At 45.2% G+C, this 19,119-nt stretch overlaps 3 protein-coding genes across 4 annotated transcripts; 1 reads left to right on the top strand and 2 right to left on the bottom strand.

Annotated features, from left to right (window-relative positions):
- The first annotated feature begins 8,635 nt into the window (after positions 1–8,635).
- LOC119395632 (uncharacterized) lies at positions 8,636–12,184 on the top strand. Of its 2 annotated transcripts, none has more exons than XM_049416709.1 (4): positions 8,636–8,879; positions 9,548–9,800; positions 10,081–10,252; positions 10,575–10,905. In XM_049416709.1, the coding sequence occupies exons 1-4, from the start codon at positions 8,828–8,830 to the stop codon at positions 10,779–10,781; spliced, it is 684 nt and encodes a 227-aa protein (XP_049272666.1). In that variant the 5' UTR covers positions 8,636–8,827; the 3' UTR covers positions 10,782–10,905. The 2 variants fall into 2 exon arrangements, with proteins under 2 accessions (XP_049272666.1, XP_037518542.1); XM_037662614.2 differs by lacking the exon at positions 10,575–10,905 and adding an exon at positions 10,913–12,184 and having other exon boundaries at positions 8,637–8,879.
- Positions 12,185–14,648: 2,464 nt separating this feature from the next.
- LOC119395631 (uncharacterized) lies at positions 14,649–15,770 on the bottom strand. Its single transcript, XM_037662613.2, has one exon. The coding sequence runs from the start codon at positions 15,636–15,638 to the stop codon at positions 14,850–14,852; it is 789 nt and encodes a 262-aa protein (XP_037518541.1). The 5' UTR covers positions 15,639–15,770; the 3' UTR covers positions 14,649–14,849.
- A 123-nt stretch (positions 15,771–15,893) lies between these two features.
- LOC125758927 (uncharacterized) lies at positions 15,894–18,723 on the bottom strand. The gene is made up of 3 exons (XM_049416711.1): positions 18,602–18,723; positions 18,187–18,297; positions 15,894–16,072 (listed from the first exon to the last, which is right to left on the bottom strand). Exons 1-3 carry the CDS (start codon positions 18,690–18,692, stop codon positions 15,906–15,908), a joined length of 369 nt encoding a protein of 122 aa, XP_049272668.1. The 5' UTR covers positions 18,693–18,723; the 3' UTR covers positions 15,894–15,905.
- Between the last annotated feature and the right edge of the window lie 396 nt (positions 18,724–19,119).

The raw sequence follows: 19,119 nt of genomic DNA, 5'->3' as shown, positions 1-19,119 counted from the left end.
CTGGGCGCTTTCGCCATTTTTTGTTGGGCGGCGTCGCGGAATCGTCTGCTAGCGGCTCCATAAGGAAAAGCCACGGAGAGGTTGAGCAGCAGACGAGCTTTCGAGCAAAAAAAAATGCGGCCGTTTTCTTGGACACCCAGAGCCGAATGGTCAGAGGATCTCACTGTGCTGCCACAAAGCGACGAGAACAAAATATCGGAGTTCTGCGCGCATAAAAACTCATCCGGACGGCAGCTGCAAGAGGCGCACTGCTTGGCAAAGCCGAACTGCCGTTCTCTAATGGCGTGCGCTTCCGATCAGAGGTAGGCGTCCAAGATAAGTGTTCGTTGCATAGGAGACGTGACTGTCAAGCTCCTAAGATAACCCTGCACTGCAATACATCTCCATCGTATTTCCCACGGCGATTATGTACACGCGTCATAAGCACACGTCAGATATATCGACACCGCGTTGTCTCTGCGCAACCTGAGCAACGCTGTGCTCCTCTCCTCGGCTCATTTTTTAAGTGCGAATGCACTTTATAAGCGACCCTGTGTCCGCCGTCCCATAGCAACGGCGCGAGCAGAGGAGAGGAGCGTCTGTAGCAACGGCGCAGCGACGTCACGCCCCACGTGACTGCGCGCGCTCCGCCCTCCGCTCCGTGGCTGCGCGCGCCCCGCGCATTGCCTGTGGTGATGCAGGCCGGCGGCGAGACGCCGAACGAAAGCGTGCGAAGCGAGCCGAGCACCCCGAAGCCGATCTGGCGCGGGGACGCGCGATGCGCGAGCGAGCACGGGCCCTCGAATTCGATTGGCCGGACGCGCGCTTCAAGCGAGACTTCCTGGACCGCAGCTTCGGATATAGCTGCGCGGTGTGCGATCGACTGTGGTTCGACAACAACCTGAGCCCCATCTCGGGCGTGCGCAACGCCGCCCGAGATGGGGCTCAGGTTGTTGAACAAGTTGAACGCGTTGCGGGTTCTTTGGAACGAGTTCGGAAGACAGATCATCATCATCAGTGAAAGTGCTTTGCACTTAAAAACGGCCAGACCTCCGTGGGTCGGCTGGCGCGTGCTCTCTCGCTGCCGTCTCCTTCGCTCGGCTCTGCAGTTTAGTCGTGCGCGCCGCCTCATAGCATCAGCCCGTGCTTCGCACTTCCTCATACTCCCCTTCGGGGAAATGCGGGTTTTTTTTTTTTTAGCCACAAGTATCTCTACACCCTCCGCAGTAGTGCGTGTTCTAGTTTTCTTTTTTCGAAATAAACACGGCATGAAAATTTGCCGCAGACCAAACAAAAATACTCACCCGAGTTTCAACTGTATAGAAAGAGAGCGGCCCGAGTAATGCTCGTTTACGTGCGCACTGGTTGTTTATAATATTTTGTGGTCGTAATCTATGGCGCCGATTTAGTATTGTTCTGGTTTTCTTGAACGCTATACGTGTGCGCTCATACACATATCTTTGTAAACTATTATGCTTTTTGCTTTCGCATCCCACGGCAGCTTGGGCCCGCGATCAGCGGAAAGATGAGTGCGGTGATGATGATGATGTAGTGGTGGCCTGCCCCTTTGCAACGGGGAAACACATTCAGTGTCCTGGCCTCACGGGAAAAAATTAAGAAAGGAAAAAAAAAAAGACAGAAATATTGAAGATACACCCTCACTCGCCAAAGGCAGGAGACGCGCACATAACAGGTCCTAAGTTCGGTGTACAGTTCTCCACCACTCGGAAAGCCGCCTTTTCGTGACAGCCACCGCGCATCGTCCCCCCATATCCTGTGCATCGAGAAACCCTAGCGCCTGTGGGAGTGTTGCGCCCTCCACCGGAGCCGTGGGAAGTCTCCTGCAGCGAAGAATGAGGTGATCCTGCGTCTCGGTCGCCATACTGCAGACTCTGCACAGGCTGCTGTACGGCTCCGTAACTGTACGGCTCCATACTGTACGGCTCCGTAACTCTTGGCTCAGTGTTCGCAGCGCACGCTGTACTAAGAAAGCAAAAGAAAAATGGGAGGGATAAGGAGGTGTAAAGCGAAGGGCAGACGTGGCATGTGGACTATGTACTTCGGCGCACGCTGCCTTGCGAAGCTTGCAAAGAGATGCTTGTTGGGATCTACGTTGCACCGATCTAGTCTTGTGTGGCGGCACTGATTTTCCGCAAGCGCGCAGCAGCGTCTGTGGCTCTGCTTACACAAGTTTACGTACGTAAATCCTTGCTTTCGTCGATCTTTCAACACCGACAAACTAATGTTGATCAATCATGCTCTCTCGCGCGTGTGCGACGTCGGCCGTCGGTTTTACAATGCATATATCGGGATATATTGTTCTGCAAGTCTACCTTATATTGCAGGCGAGCAACTAAATTGCACGGAGAAATAAGAAATGACGTTGAAGAGCGCTTTGCAGGCGTCGATAATTTCCGAACCAAAGCACAGTGCCGATCTTGTTGACGAAACAAGTTCGCGTCGGTACATGAGTTTCTTCGTTCAGGTAACTGATAAATGCGACTAAAAATAGTGTTACTTTGCTCCCGGCATTGCCAGGGCTCCCTCGTTGCCTGAACAGTGCACGAAGCATTGGGGAAGTCATCGCAGAACGAAGATAAAAAACCAGTAGCTAGCAACTGAAAGGCTGCGATATGCGACTGGTTTCGATTTCGCGCCCAACAAAACATGGCGGATTGAGCTTATGGGATTGTCGACAGATGGCGCTGTACATTTTGAAATCGCGCGTGTGCGACGGGCGAGGGTTCTGCTAGAGGACGGACGTGTTTTTCGTGGGCTCCGGAATGACAGCGTCAGATAAGTTTTTTTTTTTTGCATGATTCGAGCTTGTTTTTTTAGTTATATGAGTGCATAAGCCACTAGATTGAAGCTTTGAAGCATAATAGGGCTTACAATTTTGTACTGTTTCCTGTGTGACAGTCGCCTGGGTTTTTTTTCCGTTCGGTCACCACGTGTCTGAAAGGCACACATGTGCTTTGAAGTATAGCATACTTGCGGAGTTTTGTGATACCACTTGACTTTAAGTGTATCTAATCCGCCGTGTGAACGATCTAGACATGGTCAAAAAGACCGTAAAGTGTTCAGGGTGCGGAATGGGATGGAAAATAGAGGTTTGTACGGATGAGAAGACAGAGGGAGCTGACGCCAAGTGTAAACAATGCGAGTTAGAGGCGAAAATGGAAATAATGATGGCTGCCCAGAACAAGCTCATGGTAAGAATCGCCGATATAGTGACCTATCTAGTACACTCTATCGCCGAGCTGGAGATTGCGTTGGCGACAGAGCGGGAAAAAACGATGGCTATGGGGGAAAGGCTTAAGTCAGCCGAGGAGGGGTTAGCGAAGGTAGTCATGATGAACAAAGAAGCAAGCGACAGCGGGAACAGCGGGGCATCGACCCCCACAGTGGTAGACTCGAAGGGGAAACAGGTTTTGGAAAAGACAGGTGCAAGGGTCACAGGACCCAGCTTCCGCGAAGTAGTTTTGGGAAGGGGAGGGGACAAAGCAACAGTGGCACGCGCTAGTAACCGAGGCAGTGGCCAGGTGCGGGACGGTCCAGCAGAAGAGTCGGAGCACGTGATAATCGCCGGGGACTCGAATTTAGTTAGATCAACACCCTCTAGACTGTTAGATGCGAAGAAGCAGTCAAGGAAAGGGTGAGAGGCGACAAACGAGTTTTAATAGGGAAGTTCCCGGGACATAGGCTGGGATCAGTGATGAGACAAGCTAGCGCAAAACTCGCAACTAAGGCTAATGGACGTAACCTCGTGATAATCGCGGGAGGTCTAAACGACGTCTTGAATGAAGAATCAGCCGAACTAGCGACCACATTGGCGAAAGGGGTCGAGGACATACGCGCCATTTCCTCTCAGGTGCAGATAGTGGTATGCACAATACCGGAAGTACCAGTGAGAAATATCAACTTGCAAAGAGCGGTTGTCGACGCAAACAAAGAGATATGGCGAATTAGTCGAGAGAAGGGCTTCGAGGTAGTGGATATAAACAGGGAGGTGCACAGGTGGGGCGGTTTCCAAAGAGACAGAATTCACTTCGATAAGAGGCTTGGTCATGAGGTGGGCTGGCGACTGGCAGGACGCGCAGTAGCTTTTTTGGGGGGCACGCGGGCCCTTCGGTGCCCACGGTAGCTTGTAATGAGGAAAACAACCAGGGGGACTCTTTGACAGGCAGTATAGCGAAAAACCAGAGAAAAAGTAAAAGAAGGGAGAAGGCGCGTGTTGCAATTAGTTACATAAACATGCAGGGTGGTAGAAAAAAGGCAAAATGGTTAGAGATTGAGGAGCAGTTAAGCAAGGAACAGATAGGTGTTTATGCGGTTACAGAAACACACCTTAGAGACTTGGAAGAGCCACCACATATTGACAATTATATTTGGGAAGGATGTAACAGGATCACCTCAGAAAGGAGAGGTGGGGGTGTTGGAATGCTAATTCATAGCAGAACAAAATTGGATAGAGTGAAACAAACGTGTTCAGAGCAGATGTGGGTTTCGGGCACAGTAGGTGGAAAGAAAACGTGGCTAGGTGTAGCTTACTTGTGGACAGGCAATAACTGCAGAGAAAAGAATCTGGAGATAGTGAAATGCATAAGCACCGATATTAAAGAATTTGGTCATGATGCCGAAATAATCCTTCTAGGGGACATGAACGCTCACATTCATGACCTTGACGGATATTCAGACACCAATGGCAAGTTATTGCTAGATCTCTGCGAGCAACGTAGTCTTGAGATAGTTAACGTGGGGCCTAAGTGTGAGGGGCAGATCACGTGGGAAGTCGGAAACCGGCAATGGAGCATTGATTATTGTCTCATGACAGAAGGAATATATGACAAACTTAGAGAGATGAGAATAGACGAGGAAGGCATTAACAGCGTGGGTAGTGATCATAAACGCATAATATTACAAATGGGATATAAAACTGAAAATAAGAACATAGAATCAAAGTTTGGCAGCTTGTATCTAAATGACAAACAAATAACAAATATAGCCGCAAGAGTCGAGGAAAAAGTAGACGAACTACCAGGCAAAGACTGGAAGTATAGTGAGCTGCTACATGCAATCACGAAAGAAATGGAAAAAGAGAAGAAAACCATTTGTTGGAAAGGAAAGAGAAAGCCAAAAAGTTGGTGGAACAAAGAAATCCGGGAGGCGATCGAGAAGCGACGTGAGGCATCACGGGAGCACAGACAAGCAAAAAAGGAGAAGCGGCCACAGGACGAATTCAACCAAATATGGGAAATATATTTAGAGCAAAAATCCATTCTGCAGAAATTAGTCGAGGCAAAAATTAAAGGTGAAAGTGAACGCTGGATGACAGAGATCCGCGAAAAGAAGAAGGCCGCGCCTAGGATATTTTGGAGCCACCTAAAAGCGCTGGGTAGGAAGTCTGTCACAATGCAACAACATATGGTAGATGAAGGAGGAAATCAATTGGAAGGGTATGAAGCGCTAGGTTACACCCGAAAGATAACAGCTGATTCGTTTAAAAAGGTCGCCCAGGGGATTCCCCCAGTGAGTAAAAGTACGCAAAGGAGTGCAACCGACGAAGATGTAGTACTAGAGAATTTCAATTGGAAGAAGGCCCAAGGAAAAATTCCTAAGCGCACTACTCAGGGCTTAGATGGGGTTCCCGTCAGCTTCATTAACGAACTCGGACATAACACTAAAGAAGCACTGCTGAAAGCCGTAGAAAAGTGCTTACAGGAGAGGGAAATACCAGACAGTTGGCGAAAAAGTAGAATGAATTTAATCTATAAAGGCAGGGGAGAAAAGGATAACATTCGCTCGTATAGACCCCTAACAATTACATCGGTGCTATACAGGTTGGCGATGCAGGCAGTAAAATTAAAAATAGAAGCGTGGGTAGAACAAAATGATATTTTGGGAGAACTTCAGAATGGATTTCGAATTGAGAGGCGGTTAGACGATAATCTGTTTGTTCTTACCCAGTGTATAGAAATATAGAAAATAGAAAACAGGCCCTTATACGTAGCTTATCTAGATATTACCGGGGCGTACGACAACGTTAATCAGGAAATTTTGTGGGATATACTGAAAGAAGTGGGCATAGGTGACGACTGTATACAGCTTTTGAGGGAAATATACCGAGAAAATACAGTTTGTATAGAATGGGAAGGAATAAGTAGCAAGGACAGCGTTGAAATTAGCAAGGGGCTGAGACAAGGATGTCCTTTGTCCCCGCTGTTATTCATGCTGTACATGGTGAGGATGGAAAAAGCGCTAGAAGGTAGCAACATTGGATTTAATTTGTCACACAAACAGGTCGGCACGATGGTTGAGCAGAAGCTTCCAGGTCTATTTTATGCTGATGATATTGTCTTATTTGCGGACAGTCAAGATCATATACAGCGACTGGCAGATATATGCGGAAGGGAATGTGAGGCTCTAGGACTAGGATTTAGTGCAACAAAATGTGGATTGATGGTATTCAATGATCACGAGGACCATGCGGTCTTAATACAGGGCCAAAAAATACCGAGGGTAAGCGAGTACAGGTACCTCGGAGTATGGGTAAATGAGGGGGATATACAGGGCCAAAAAATACCGAGGGTAAGCGAGGGTAAGCGAGGGTAAGCGAGATATATGGAGGTACAAGAGAAAGCATCGGTAGCAAAGGGAAAGAGGAATGCTGCAATTATGAAGCACAGAGCTTTATGGTGATACAATAGGTACGAGGTGCTTCGAGGGCTGTGGAAGGGTGTGATGGTCCCGGGGCTTACATTTGGGAACTCAGTAGTGTGCATGAAGTCAGAGGTACAATCAGGAATGGATGTAAATCAAAGGACGGTGGGCCGCCTCGCGTTGGGCGCTCACGGGAAGACGACAAATGAGGCTCTAAAGGGTGATATGGGATGGACAGGCTTTGAAGTGAGGGAAGCTCAGAGCAAAATGAGATTTGAAGAGAGGCTGAGGAAAATGAAGAACAGTAGATGGGCAGAGAAGGTTTTCAGGTATTTGTAAAGAAAAAGCGTTGACACGCAGTGGAGAAAAAGAACTAGGAGGCTCACCAGTAAATATACGGCTAGCAGTGCGGGCGATATGGCAACAAGGAGCATTAAGCGGAAGGTCAGAGAGGCGGAGAGGACTTATTGGATGGCAGCGATGGAAAAGAAGCCGGCTCTGAGTAACTACCGAAAGGGAAAAAACGAAATAAAGAGGGAAAGGTTTTATGATAATTCAAGGGGAAGCGCTTTACTATTTGAAGCAAGGTCGGGCTGCCTTAGAACGCGTAGTTATAAAGCGAGATTCAGTAACGAAGAAGAACAATGTACATGCTGCGGGGGAACTAAGGAAACGATGGAACATGTACTGATTGAATGTGGCGATATTCACCCAGGTATACGTGTGGGCACGAATCTACATGAAGCCTTGGGTTTTAGGGGCAACAATGGAAAGCTGCACACGTCCGCGATAGAAATAAGTAAGAGACGGTTAGAGTATTGGTGGCAGAAAAGTAGAGATAAAGAACAAAAATAAATAATGGCGGAAACATAAGGTCATTCTGCCTTAAGAGGCAGAGAGATGGACCGTGAATTTATATTTTTTTGGTATGATAACATAGATTTAATCAATGTAGATAAGGTATTAGGCCAACATGAAACAAGGAAGCTTTTTTTTTTCTTCGAGCCTGGTGGCAGACATGTCACCGCCCCGTTTTAAAGGGGACGCTCATAGCATCCATCCATCCATCCATCGCATAAGAAAACCACGTTCCTTTTCGGGCTACTGGGTGGTATGTGCATAAAATATAAAATACTCAATCAAATCTAAAGGCACTTGACAGTTGCCTACCCGTTACAAAGGGCAGGACCACAATTTTAACACGAAAGTGTTTTATGCCGGGGTCCACCAAGTACATCCGTCACGGATATGACGTGCATAAAATGGACGCCAACGGGTGAGAAAGAAAAAAACCAAGAAAAAGATACCCCCGCTGGGAACACTGATCTCCACTAGGAGGAGCTGGATGGCGCATCGAGCACGCGGGCGTGAAGCCACCGGAAGCCGCCGTTTTTGTCCCGGAAGAGTGCTTGTCTAATCTTTTTTTAAAGAAATACCTGCCTGTAGCGCAGTAAACTGTACGAATCGACCGGAAAAGTTGTCAGAGAAGACATTTCACGCGTAAGTGCCTCAAAGTTGCATTACTTTTTGCGCATTTTGTACGTTGCAGCACTCCGCCGTATTCGGACGGTGTCGGCACGGCGTCTGTCATCATTGTATAGCGTTCGTCGGCGTCTAAAGTGAGGCGTAATCGCAGAGTTTGAAAAAATAAAAAATAAAAATGATCATAACAACAGCTGCCACCCGAGAATATTTGAATTGCGCGACTGAGACGCACAGAAGAGGCCAGCTTCCGGGACAAACAGGGGACCTTCCGGTGGCTTCACAAGCGCCCGCCTCGCAGAGCGGGGATGCGCCGTCCAGCCTTTTTAAATGGAGGTCAGTGGCTGGGAATCGAACCCACGACGTTGCGGCCACGACGGCAAGCGCCCGACGCGCTACCGACTAAGCTAACTCGGAAGATGGTAGACACGGCGCGAACGCGCCTTATTGGGCGCGAGGACATACCGTGGCGCCGCCATGCGGAGGCATCCCTGTGACGTACTGAGTTGGATTGCTCCGCCAGGCCACATGCGCTCAGGCTGCAGCCGCTTCCGCGTCTCCTGTTTTCTTTATTATTATTGAGTTTTAGTTCGGCATAATCGGTAAAATACTGCTGTGGCTTCGTCCCGGACTGCACGAGATGGACAATAACGGCTCTGAAAAAATATTACGTTAGACTACGCCCTGACTGCCGGCGTCGTCTGCTATGGCCACCGACATGGAAGCCACGGGGACCGAGCGCGCTGCTTTTCTAAAAGGTAAACAACCGTTTTGTATCGAATTGAAACTTGCCATCAAATATGGGCTTTAGGGTGCGCTTGCCAGACATATTTTGCTGCAAGAAATGCGTCCAGCGTGTAACTGCATTCGTCGTCGGTGTGCATCTAAAAGCGGGCCGCGGTTGACTCGACAAAAATATGGCATGCGCAAATTTACATTCGTGTTTATTACACATAGCCTTATAAAGCACGACGCGTGCGGTTTCTCCGCTTGGTGTGAAGCAACCAAACATGCTTACAGCTGCATAAAGCCGCAATCTTTCTCATATGATTGGAGGCAAACACACGATCAAGAGCCATGTGCAAGCAAGCGCTTCATTCATTCTACGTGAACAGAAGTTTGTCTGCGGCCCGATTTCGATATTTATCTCTTGCTTTTTATTGCTCGAAGCTTCTACGGCTGTCACACGGTGCATTTTCGATCGCCATCGAGCCACATCGCGATGAAAATTCTCGACGATCGACTCCGTTCCCCAGCTTGCACAAAGGGGCCAATCGCGATAGAAAAATACGCTGCCGATAGGGCTCGATTGCGATAGCAAATGCACTGTGTACCAGCCGGCCGTATTACATTGCGCATTCGAATGCACTAAGATGCTGCAAGATGTACTTTACCGTGGTCTACATGGCTATTTTATGTTTTTCAGTGAAAATACCAGTGTCCAGCATTTACAACTTCATTGACAAGCAGTACGACACTTCGCGTCTGCTGCAAGAAGGTGAATCGGTATTTGAAGCTCGCCACGTTGTCGCTTGTAGCGTAAAACATCGTAAAGAAGAAGAAGTGACACTGGCTGGGCTAATTCTGCAGACATCATCTATAAACAAGGAACCTCATGAGTTGGAAATTACAGTAAAGGAAAGACAGGTGACAGCGGCATCATGCTCTTGCAAAGCAGGGTAAGTGCAAATTATCGCCAATAAAATGTTTGTAATCAAGGGATATTGAGACCTTTACAGGGGCGTAGCGAGACATATTTTTCGAGGGGGGGGGGGGTTAACCATACTTTATGTATGTTCGTGCGTTTGTATGAGTGAGTGTATATATAAACAAGCAAAATTGAAAATTTTCAGGGGGGGGGGTTGGCTGCACCACTGGGCCTTTATATTCATTCAGAACAGTACTCGTAGCAAAGACTTTGCAATCTAATAGTGATTTCTTTTTTTAATCTTCATGCAGGCAGCACAAGTGTAAGCACATGATAGCACTACTGCTGCACATTCATGCAACAGAAACGTTTGACGTCCTTTCTTCTACTGATATGCCTCAGCAATGGGGTAAAGAACAGCTGACAGATGCAAGAAAGAAGTATAAACCAAGGTTGATTGCAGAGTTGCCGTGCTCGAAAAAGGTAAGTGACTAATTTAATAGTAAATTATTGCCTAGGAAATGGAGAATCGTAATTGCAGTGGTACGTGAGAGTTGCAATAGCTGCACTTGGCATCCAATAAATCACTAGGCAGTTCTAATCACTTAGAAAGTTAAATGAAGGAATGGATTGATTAGCAGTGCTCTGTCAATTTCCTTGTTGCAGCACATATAAACTGTAACAAATAAAACTGAAAAGTATAAACATCATGCCACACAGTAGCCTAAAAACAATGGTAAGGACATAATTTTTTAAGAAATATACACATAAACTGAAGCTAAGTGTTCATCTCTCTTTTTTTCAGCCGAGGAAAGAAGTCAGAATACCCGAAGAAAACATTCTCAAGAGGCTGCTCCATGGATTGCCTCATGTGTGTTCGGCACTGCGCCATAGTGAAGGCAGTAAGCATGCATACGATGAAGCTTGTAGCTGTGATGGTGATGAAGATTATTGCATGATTATTTGGATTTACTCAGTCTTTAAGCAACCACGTTTTTGCCAAGGCTTTTGAGTAATTATGATGTCTGTGTATTCAAGAAGAAATAAGATAGAAAAAGGCTAAACTCTTCATTTTATTCATCTCATCTTTTTTGTACACAAACGGTTCTTAAAGGTGTCACGATGACTCTTTTTGTTTGACAGGAAACAATGCTGGTGCATCAAGATCATCTCATCTAACTGCGAGGCAAGATAAGTCGGAGGGAACGTGCAGGTCTCCAGCATCCCCAGCAACCATTCGACAGGAGAATAGCAATGCATTTGTGGAACAGCAAAGCACACTCATCACACGACCATCAACACTCACTGAAGCAGTTGCACAAGCAATGGCAACTGGAGCCAGGTCAGCAGATGACATGTACAATTACATTCAGCATACATTCACAGACTCAAACATAGAAGAAATCACTTCCATAACCACACAACAAGCAGATTCACTGCACTGGATGCTGTACAGAAGAGGGATGGTGACAGCCTCCATTGCATATTCAGTTTACACAAGGGTGCACACATTAAGGACAAAAATGGGGCCTCATGACGTGCGGCCTCTTTTGAAGTCTATAATGAGAGAGCACAATGTTCAAACTTCTGCAATGTCACGAGGGATTTTGCTAGAAAAGACAGCAAAAGAGGTCTACACAGCCATTGGGTCGCATACAAGTCTTATAGTGAAAGACACTGGCCTCCTAATTTCAAAGGAGCACCCCTGTATTGGCGCATCCCCAGATGGGCTAGTCACTTGTGATTGCTGCTCGCAGCGGACTCTGGAGGTGAAATGTCCAATTAGCCTAGATAAATTCAGGCAGAAGGAGATCGCAGTGTCCAAGGATGAAAATGTGTGCCTTAAGAAAACCAGCAAGTATTTCTGCCAAGTTCAAATTCAAATGATGCTTGCAAAAGTTCACAGGAGTGACTTTTTTGTGTTTCAAGACGCTGAACACTTTCTTTTATTTTCTGTTGATTTCGATGAAGTTTTTTGCAATTCTGTTGTAGAAAGGGCCGTGTACTTCTTCAAATCCTACGTTTTGCCACATATAGCACAGTAAAACATTACAAGATGCCTAAGAGGCGTTGTTTAAGCTGCATGCACATCTCAATAACACTCTAGTTCGCAAGGCCAACTAGATAACATAAACAGTGCAATATAGAATGTAAGGTTTCGTAATAAAATCGTAGTGTTTGTTTGCTTTTGCCACACTGTGCTCTGCGAGGGATGCTGTACTGGTGTTTCTAACTCTTCTTGGTGTTTTTAATGTCACCCACCTGTGTGAGTACTTGAGAGAGCTGCACATTAATGATGTTGAATTTCCTGGTGCCACACTGCATTGAGGGGTGCTAAATTGAGGACTACAGTTATGTTGATCAATAGTGTTTTTAATGTGCAGCTGTCTATGTAAATAAATACTTTTGCATTGCGTCTTTTTCAGAATGTGATTACTGTGGGTAAGGAAGCAAGGTTACACAGGGTGAATCACTACACGAAGACATATGTTACAATGACAAAGAGAGAACAAATGCTTCATACCCCCCCCCCCCTTCCTGCCTATGTCAGTGCACGTTAAAGAACCCCGGGCAGTCGAAATATCCAGAGCCCTCCACTACAACGTGCCTCCTGATGATATGGCTTGGGCATGGCAAACCCCGAAAACTAATATTATTAGAAAACATATGCAATAATGCCATGTAAATGAGACAGAGTTCTATAAAACGTGAGACGAATAACTTTTGCTAGTCACAAGAGAAACCTAACGCAATAATGCCATCTTTACAAAACATGAGAAGCAAACTATTATAGGTAATGACTGGTAAGAAAACACAAATCAGCAAACAGTGAGAGAGAGAGAATTTTATTTGAAGGCAGAGAGAGCAAACAGTGAAATAAGTATTGAACTGAATTGATTTAATTCAAGTGCAAAATGTTACACTTGCAAAGAGAGGACTAAAGGCATTGACGCCTGACGAGGTCCTCCCACCTGAAACAACAACAGTTTGCACACAAGCACTGACAACAACTGAAGCGACTGAAAACTTACATAAAAGAAGTAATACTTCACGTAAAACTTTGAGTACATATAGGTAAATATAAAATCAAACGTATCATTGTTGAGCACAAAAATCATTGAACACAAATAGCAGGCAATATGCACTAAAAAAAAACTATGAAAGAAGTAGTTGACTTATTTGGCGCTTTATTATTTGTCCTGATTTGTGATTTCTTATTATTTCTTCTATACTTTTGTTCTTGTTCAAGAGTGTTGTAATCTGGTAGTGCAACGTTTGTGAACCATAGTTTGTCCTGATTCTGTTATTCCTGTAGCTAACATGGCGAAATATATATGGCGGATGTTTTTGAGGGTCATGTAAAGTGAGTGAAAAGGTAGTGTCGTTCTTAAGTGATGTGTCTCAAGAGCCAACCGCAAGGTTTTCAAGTCGTGTACGTTTAGTATACCCAGTTTGCTCCAGTGTTCGTTTGTACTGTCTCGATAATTCATATTACTGAGTACATGTATATATCTAAAAAAATCAGCAAAGAGTCAAATAAAAATACATGAGCATAACAAAGATAAAAAAAGAAAAAATATGCACATCTAATCAAACCAGATATTCAAAGTTACATGTGAAGTATATTCGTATAAACAATACTGAAAAGCAAGACATACAGACAAGAAGTCGCCAGTCGCATGACATCAGCAGCTCGATGGACATAGGTGACCAGGTTGACACCATTTTCATAGATTTCGCCAAGGCATTCGACACTGTCTCACATCCTAAATTATTGCACAAGTTGTTTGCCATACTAAAGAATGTGTCCTTGGTTGGCTGGATATCCGACTTTCTTTCGCAGCGTTCACAGTACGTGTGCTTCAGCTCTACTAACTCACCTTCGATGCCTGTTTTATCAGGTGTTCCCCAGGGTTCTGTGCTGGGCCCCCTCTTATTCCTGCTTTATATTATTGACCTCCCCTTGCACACCCCTGTGAAAATAAGCCTTTTCGCAGATGACTGCGTCCTGCACCATACTGTTAAATCTCCACTGGATCATGCCACTCTCAACAATTCCTTCTCTCACTTTTGTAGCTGGTCCAAATCTTGGCAAATGAATATTAACTTCTCCAAGACCGTCGTTATGTCATTTACCCGACGTTCATGTCCCTTGACTTTTGACTATGGTTTTAACAATGTTAGTCTCGCAGGGTGAACGAATTCAAGTACCTCGGTATCTTTATGACACATAATCTCTCATGGTCTAAACACATTGATCTCACATGCAACAAGGCTCCTTAAGAAATTAGGCTATTTACATCGTACGCTCCGTCTTGCTCCTCAAGAAACCAAACTGCTTACCTACAAAGCTCTCATTCGTCCCATCCTCGAATATGGTTGCGTGGTGTGGAACCCACATAAGAAATGTGACATTAAAAAACTAGAATCTGTTCAAAAAAGAGCTGTGCGCTTTGTATGCAAAAGATATGACAGGAATTTTTCTCCGTCGAATTTTCTTCCTCAACTAGGTCTGACTACACTTGCGAAGCGTCGCCACGTTGAATGCCTGAAATTTCTTTACAATCTAATCAATTCTCCCCGCCTCAACACTCTAGACAGTTATCTTAAGTTCTCCAGACCTTTATCTACGCGGAGCGACCACGCCCTTAACATTACAACTTCTTTCACCCGCACTGACATGTTCAAATATAGCTTTTTTCCTGCAACTATAGAAGCCTGGAATTTGTTGCCCGGAAGTGTGCGTTGCTTACCATTCAAAGAATTTCTAGAAGCATGTTCATGAATGTTGATTTGCTGTTATTGTTTTTTTCTTTTCCCACTCCTGCAATAGCCTCACTGAGGCTGCAGTATGTAAAAATAAATAAATAAAATAAAAAGTAAAACAGGAAAAATTATATCCCAGCTATGGCTCTTCTAAAGCATATTGGGCATGGTTGAGAAGCAATGCGAAACATACTGAAACTGTTTTCGGTGCATGCATAACATGTTGCTGCATTACTGGCCTTTCTAGTGAACTGGTGGCACCCTGACACTGATGGGGATGTAACGCCCCTTTTAGGCATGTCACAAAGCGATTTCACTCATACAAGAACTTCTCAGCACTGAAAATCGGTTTTGACAAATTGACAATTCCTGCAATGACAGTTAAAATATCATCAACGTACGGGAAAAGCTCAGTGCCAAGGTTTCCCGACAGAATCTTGAAAACTTTCATACGCTGAATGGCGCGCTCCACATGAACGCGGGCAGCTGCAATACTCTGGTTTTGTTGAGCTTCACGCTGTGTAAGCTGTTTCTTTTTACGTAAAAATGGAGGGCGAACCATGGTTACATGGTGCTGAAGGCAGAGTTCATCGATCAGAAAGCCCTTGTCAACCATTACACTATCTATAGAAGGCAAAAACTTCTCAAGAATTTTACTTTCCTTTGTAATAAAGGAATCCGATGCCCTTCCACCATATGCCTTGCTCAGAAAGCTAATATGGCCTCCAGGTGTTTCACAGACTAATACCTTAGCTGTATAGGTACCCTTGTACCAGCTGTATGTGAGTAGCTGTGACTCCAGATCCTTTGGTCTTTGCAGTGGGATTTCCGTGCAGTCCAAAACTGCACGCACATTTGGGTATTCCTTAAAATGGACGGTGAGGTTGTCGACAACCGCCTCTTTGCTTGGCCAGAATACTGCGGTTTGTAGTATTTCTGCTAGTGTTGCAATTGTTGCTTTGAATATATCTGCTGCTGTAGTGCGATGAATGCCAAAAAGTACCCCAATTAGTGAAAATGGCATGTTGTGGTGGAGCTTCATCATAGTCATTAGCACCGCATCTTCGTTGCATAGGCAAAAGCTTTTTGCCTGCATAAGCATGCGGCTGTCAGTGTACAGATCACAAAGATTATAAAATAGCTGGTAGCATGGAAGACCAGTGATTACACTTAGGTCTTTTTGAGTTTTTACACGCGCTATGCTGAGTGGTTGATGTCTCTCAGCATCAAGGGTGTTAACGAAGTCCAATTTCTCTTCTGAAGGCAAGCGCTGCAGCAGGAACATCTGAAGCACAAGATTGTTAAAACTGTGTTGTACAAAAAGTCGAACATGAGCCGAACATGAACAGGTAGCAATAGGACTATCAAACTAACCTTCCAGGCCATCTTCATTGTTAACATCTTCGTGGTTACTGAAGGCGGATGTGCCCAAGCTCTGCTGAATCTCATATTCAGATGATTGTGCCTGGATGTCTAGAGTATCTGCAGGGGGCTTGGGGGTGGGATGTACTGTTGCCAATGGCACGTCTGCTGCAACTAAAAGAAAGATGTGTCTAATTTTTTTCACTATTCGTGTCAAGCTACATTATAAATGTCCCCTAATAAAAGGGACAGCCACACAAGCAAAAGTAGCACACTTTAAGTTGTGTTGTTTACTCCACCTACCTTAGGTTGCTGTCACATTTCACAAACTTTTACAATGTCACACAGACCTTTGTGTCTTATGCGGTCACTACTTACTGCAATACTTGCTGCCACTTCAACTTTTCACACATATGTAACTGCCACATCGGACCTCTTGCATGTTTGAGAGTTCATGTTAAAAATATACAAACTTGTTTACAAAATTGTATGTGATACACTTCAGCTTCAAGACACTGCAGAAGGCTAAGCTGAATTTATTTTGAGCTATTTCCTATGATATGTGTTAAATTACAAGTTGTTACTTTGAATACTCACAAACATTGCCCTCCACAACACTTTTGCAATCTGCTTCCACTGAATATAATGTGCATTATATCTCGACAAACTGAACGAGCAGCACACACAACAGGACTATGAGAAGACAACACTGTAGTCCTGCTGTCTGCACTGTTTCTTGAATATCTCAATATTCAGCCACCTAGCTCAAGTTAGTCCTCTTGCATAATATCACTCAAGTCAAGCACTCAGTGATAATGTGCTTTGCAGGATATCGCTGTTTAAAGCCATTACAATGGTTTTGTGCCTGCAGTAAAGCTATTATGCAGTAATTAACTCAGTCGCAAGGCAATGTGTACATCGGCACTGTGCATCAAAATATGTGCGAATAATCCAAGAAGATATAAATTCATGACCATGCATGTTAACAAAAGTTTTCTTCAGATCTGCAAGTTTTGAAGTGTGAGGAGCATTGTTTCATCTTGCTACTAAGTGCGTTGGGCAATAAATGAAGTACCTCATTTTTGTTTGCTCACAACTTACTTGTCATTTATGCTTTCTGCAAATGGTAATATGTTTATGTGGGGCCAAATATGCTAAAACAAGAGGCACACGCTGCTCCTACCTCAGCTCAGTCAAATATCAGCACCTCAAACTTCCTGACAAGAATGCAGTTTATACAACCGCGTTCTTGTACAATGCAATTTACACAAACTGAAAATAAAAACTCGTTTATTAGCATCACCAAACAGGACTATAAAAACTTTGATTTAGAGGGCATACGGTGATGTTCAATTGTTTCATAAAAACAGTGAACAACTTACAGAAGGCTAGAATAACAGAGAGCTGATCTAGTTGGTACGTATTATGTTAAAGAGACAGGGCATGCAAACCCGTACACAAGAGAGAAGACACCATAAACGGCCTTGGTGTCTGTGGTGTCTTATGGTAAGGCATTTGTGGTGTCTTGCCTTCTCTCTTGTGTCCGTGTTAGCACACCCTGTCTCTTTAACATGAAAGCTTACAGAAGTAACCACAGAACCACAGTCTGTAGCAAATATTTGTCTCAGAATTAAATGTGGTTGATAAGAATAAATTTCACTGCATTCTTGTCTTGTTAACAGCATTTTAGTCACCTGAAAAGATCTACACATGCCACACATAAGTAAATTTCAGATCTAGGAAGTGAGAACTGCCCTATGCGCACGATGCAGGATGCTGACAGATGCTAACCGCGTCTACACAAGTGACTCAAAGCCATGCTGACCGAACGAATGCCCACACCTTTACTCGACTTGGCAGGTAGCACCCTAAACACTATGTATTCAAAAATATAATGATTAATTTTAATATGATCACACTTGTGCACCTTCCTGGACCAGTCAATATTCCATTGTAAACACTGCTACCAAAGTATACACGATACAATAATTACAGATGAAAAGCTGAAATAAACACAAATCTTCGCACTTCAGCTTGACTACTAATTCACGAGCTTTAATGCAGTCTCGTATTAGAAATTGCTTTTTTAACAGATAAAACGAAAAGACTTAAGTATTAACTAATTGTTGGCAGCGCATCAGTAAGCATGCCCGAACAGAACCAGAGCAATAATGCCAAGTACTCATTCGAAGCATCGAAGCGGTGTGCACACGCTACGAGCATAAGTACACTGTTTGACAAGCGTGGCACCACGTAGCTGACTAATTAAAAAATAAAAAAATACTAACCACTCTGTTCCTTCCGGATTTGGCGACGCTCAGTACCCGGGCGATCCAACGGGCGCACCGGTAAATTCTTCGACGGCACAGCTCCGGCTTCAAGGCAGCGCTTTTTCCACCCTGCCGCGGAAGAAACACGTTATGCTAGCGGTTTACGGCCAACGAACAGTGCACAGCGATTGAAACGCGATACTTCTTGCGCCACCGGTAAGCACTGGGGACTGCGAGCTGTAGCATTTCTGTATCGCACGAAAGTGCGAGTCCTTGCGATGCATTGTGGCTGCATTCAGTCCCTCGGCGATCACCTACTGCTCACCAGCGGCGTAAATAGAACTGGCCGCCATGTGGTCCAAGCATTGCGTATCACGTATCACTCGCTGAACACTAGTACGTGAACGATCGTCGCACGTCGTCTACTACTCACCGAACATTCGCGCACCCACTCCGTACACGAAGTCTTCTTCGCGGAAGTGCTTGCTGCACACACGTGCGTAGGAGCTTGGTTCCTTGCCCATTCGAAGCTTTACAAGCCATGCGTTGCGTAGTTTTTTTCTTTGGGGTAAAAGTGAAAGCTCACGCCTGGCTCCGTCGCGTACGTAGAGCACTGTGGCACGGAGCAGTAAAGTACCATGCCGCCGATGAGTTTGACTGCACTCTCCCACAATGTTTACTCTCTAGGTGTCGGTGCACATGAAGTCAGACCAAAACAACGCGTTGCAAAGGCAGAAAAGCCTGGAAATCGCGGTTAAAAGCAACGCGTTCAACCGTGCGCTTCGCTTGCCAGAGCAGATTGAGATCACGTGATCCAACCCTGCACGTCACAACGATTGCAGCGCCCGCATCTCCAGTGGTGGGCCTCGCGTCCAATATCTTTCACACATTCTCTTTCGCGGCGGGCGAAGCGGGACGGTGCCGCCGTCTGTGAGATGTGAAAAGAAGTAA

The sequence above is a fragment of the Rhipicephalus sanguineus genome, chromosome 6, assembly GCF_013339695.2.
Source record: "Rhipicephalus sanguineus isolate Rsan-2018 chromosome 6, BIME_Rsan_1.4, whole genome shotgun sequence".
NCBI lineage: Eukaryota > Metazoa > Arthropoda > Arachnida > Ixodida > Ixodidae > Rhipicephalus > Rhipicephalus sanguineus.
The sequence above is the reverse complement of the archived record's forward strand: the minus strand, read 5'-3'. Positions and strand labels throughout refer to the sequence as shown.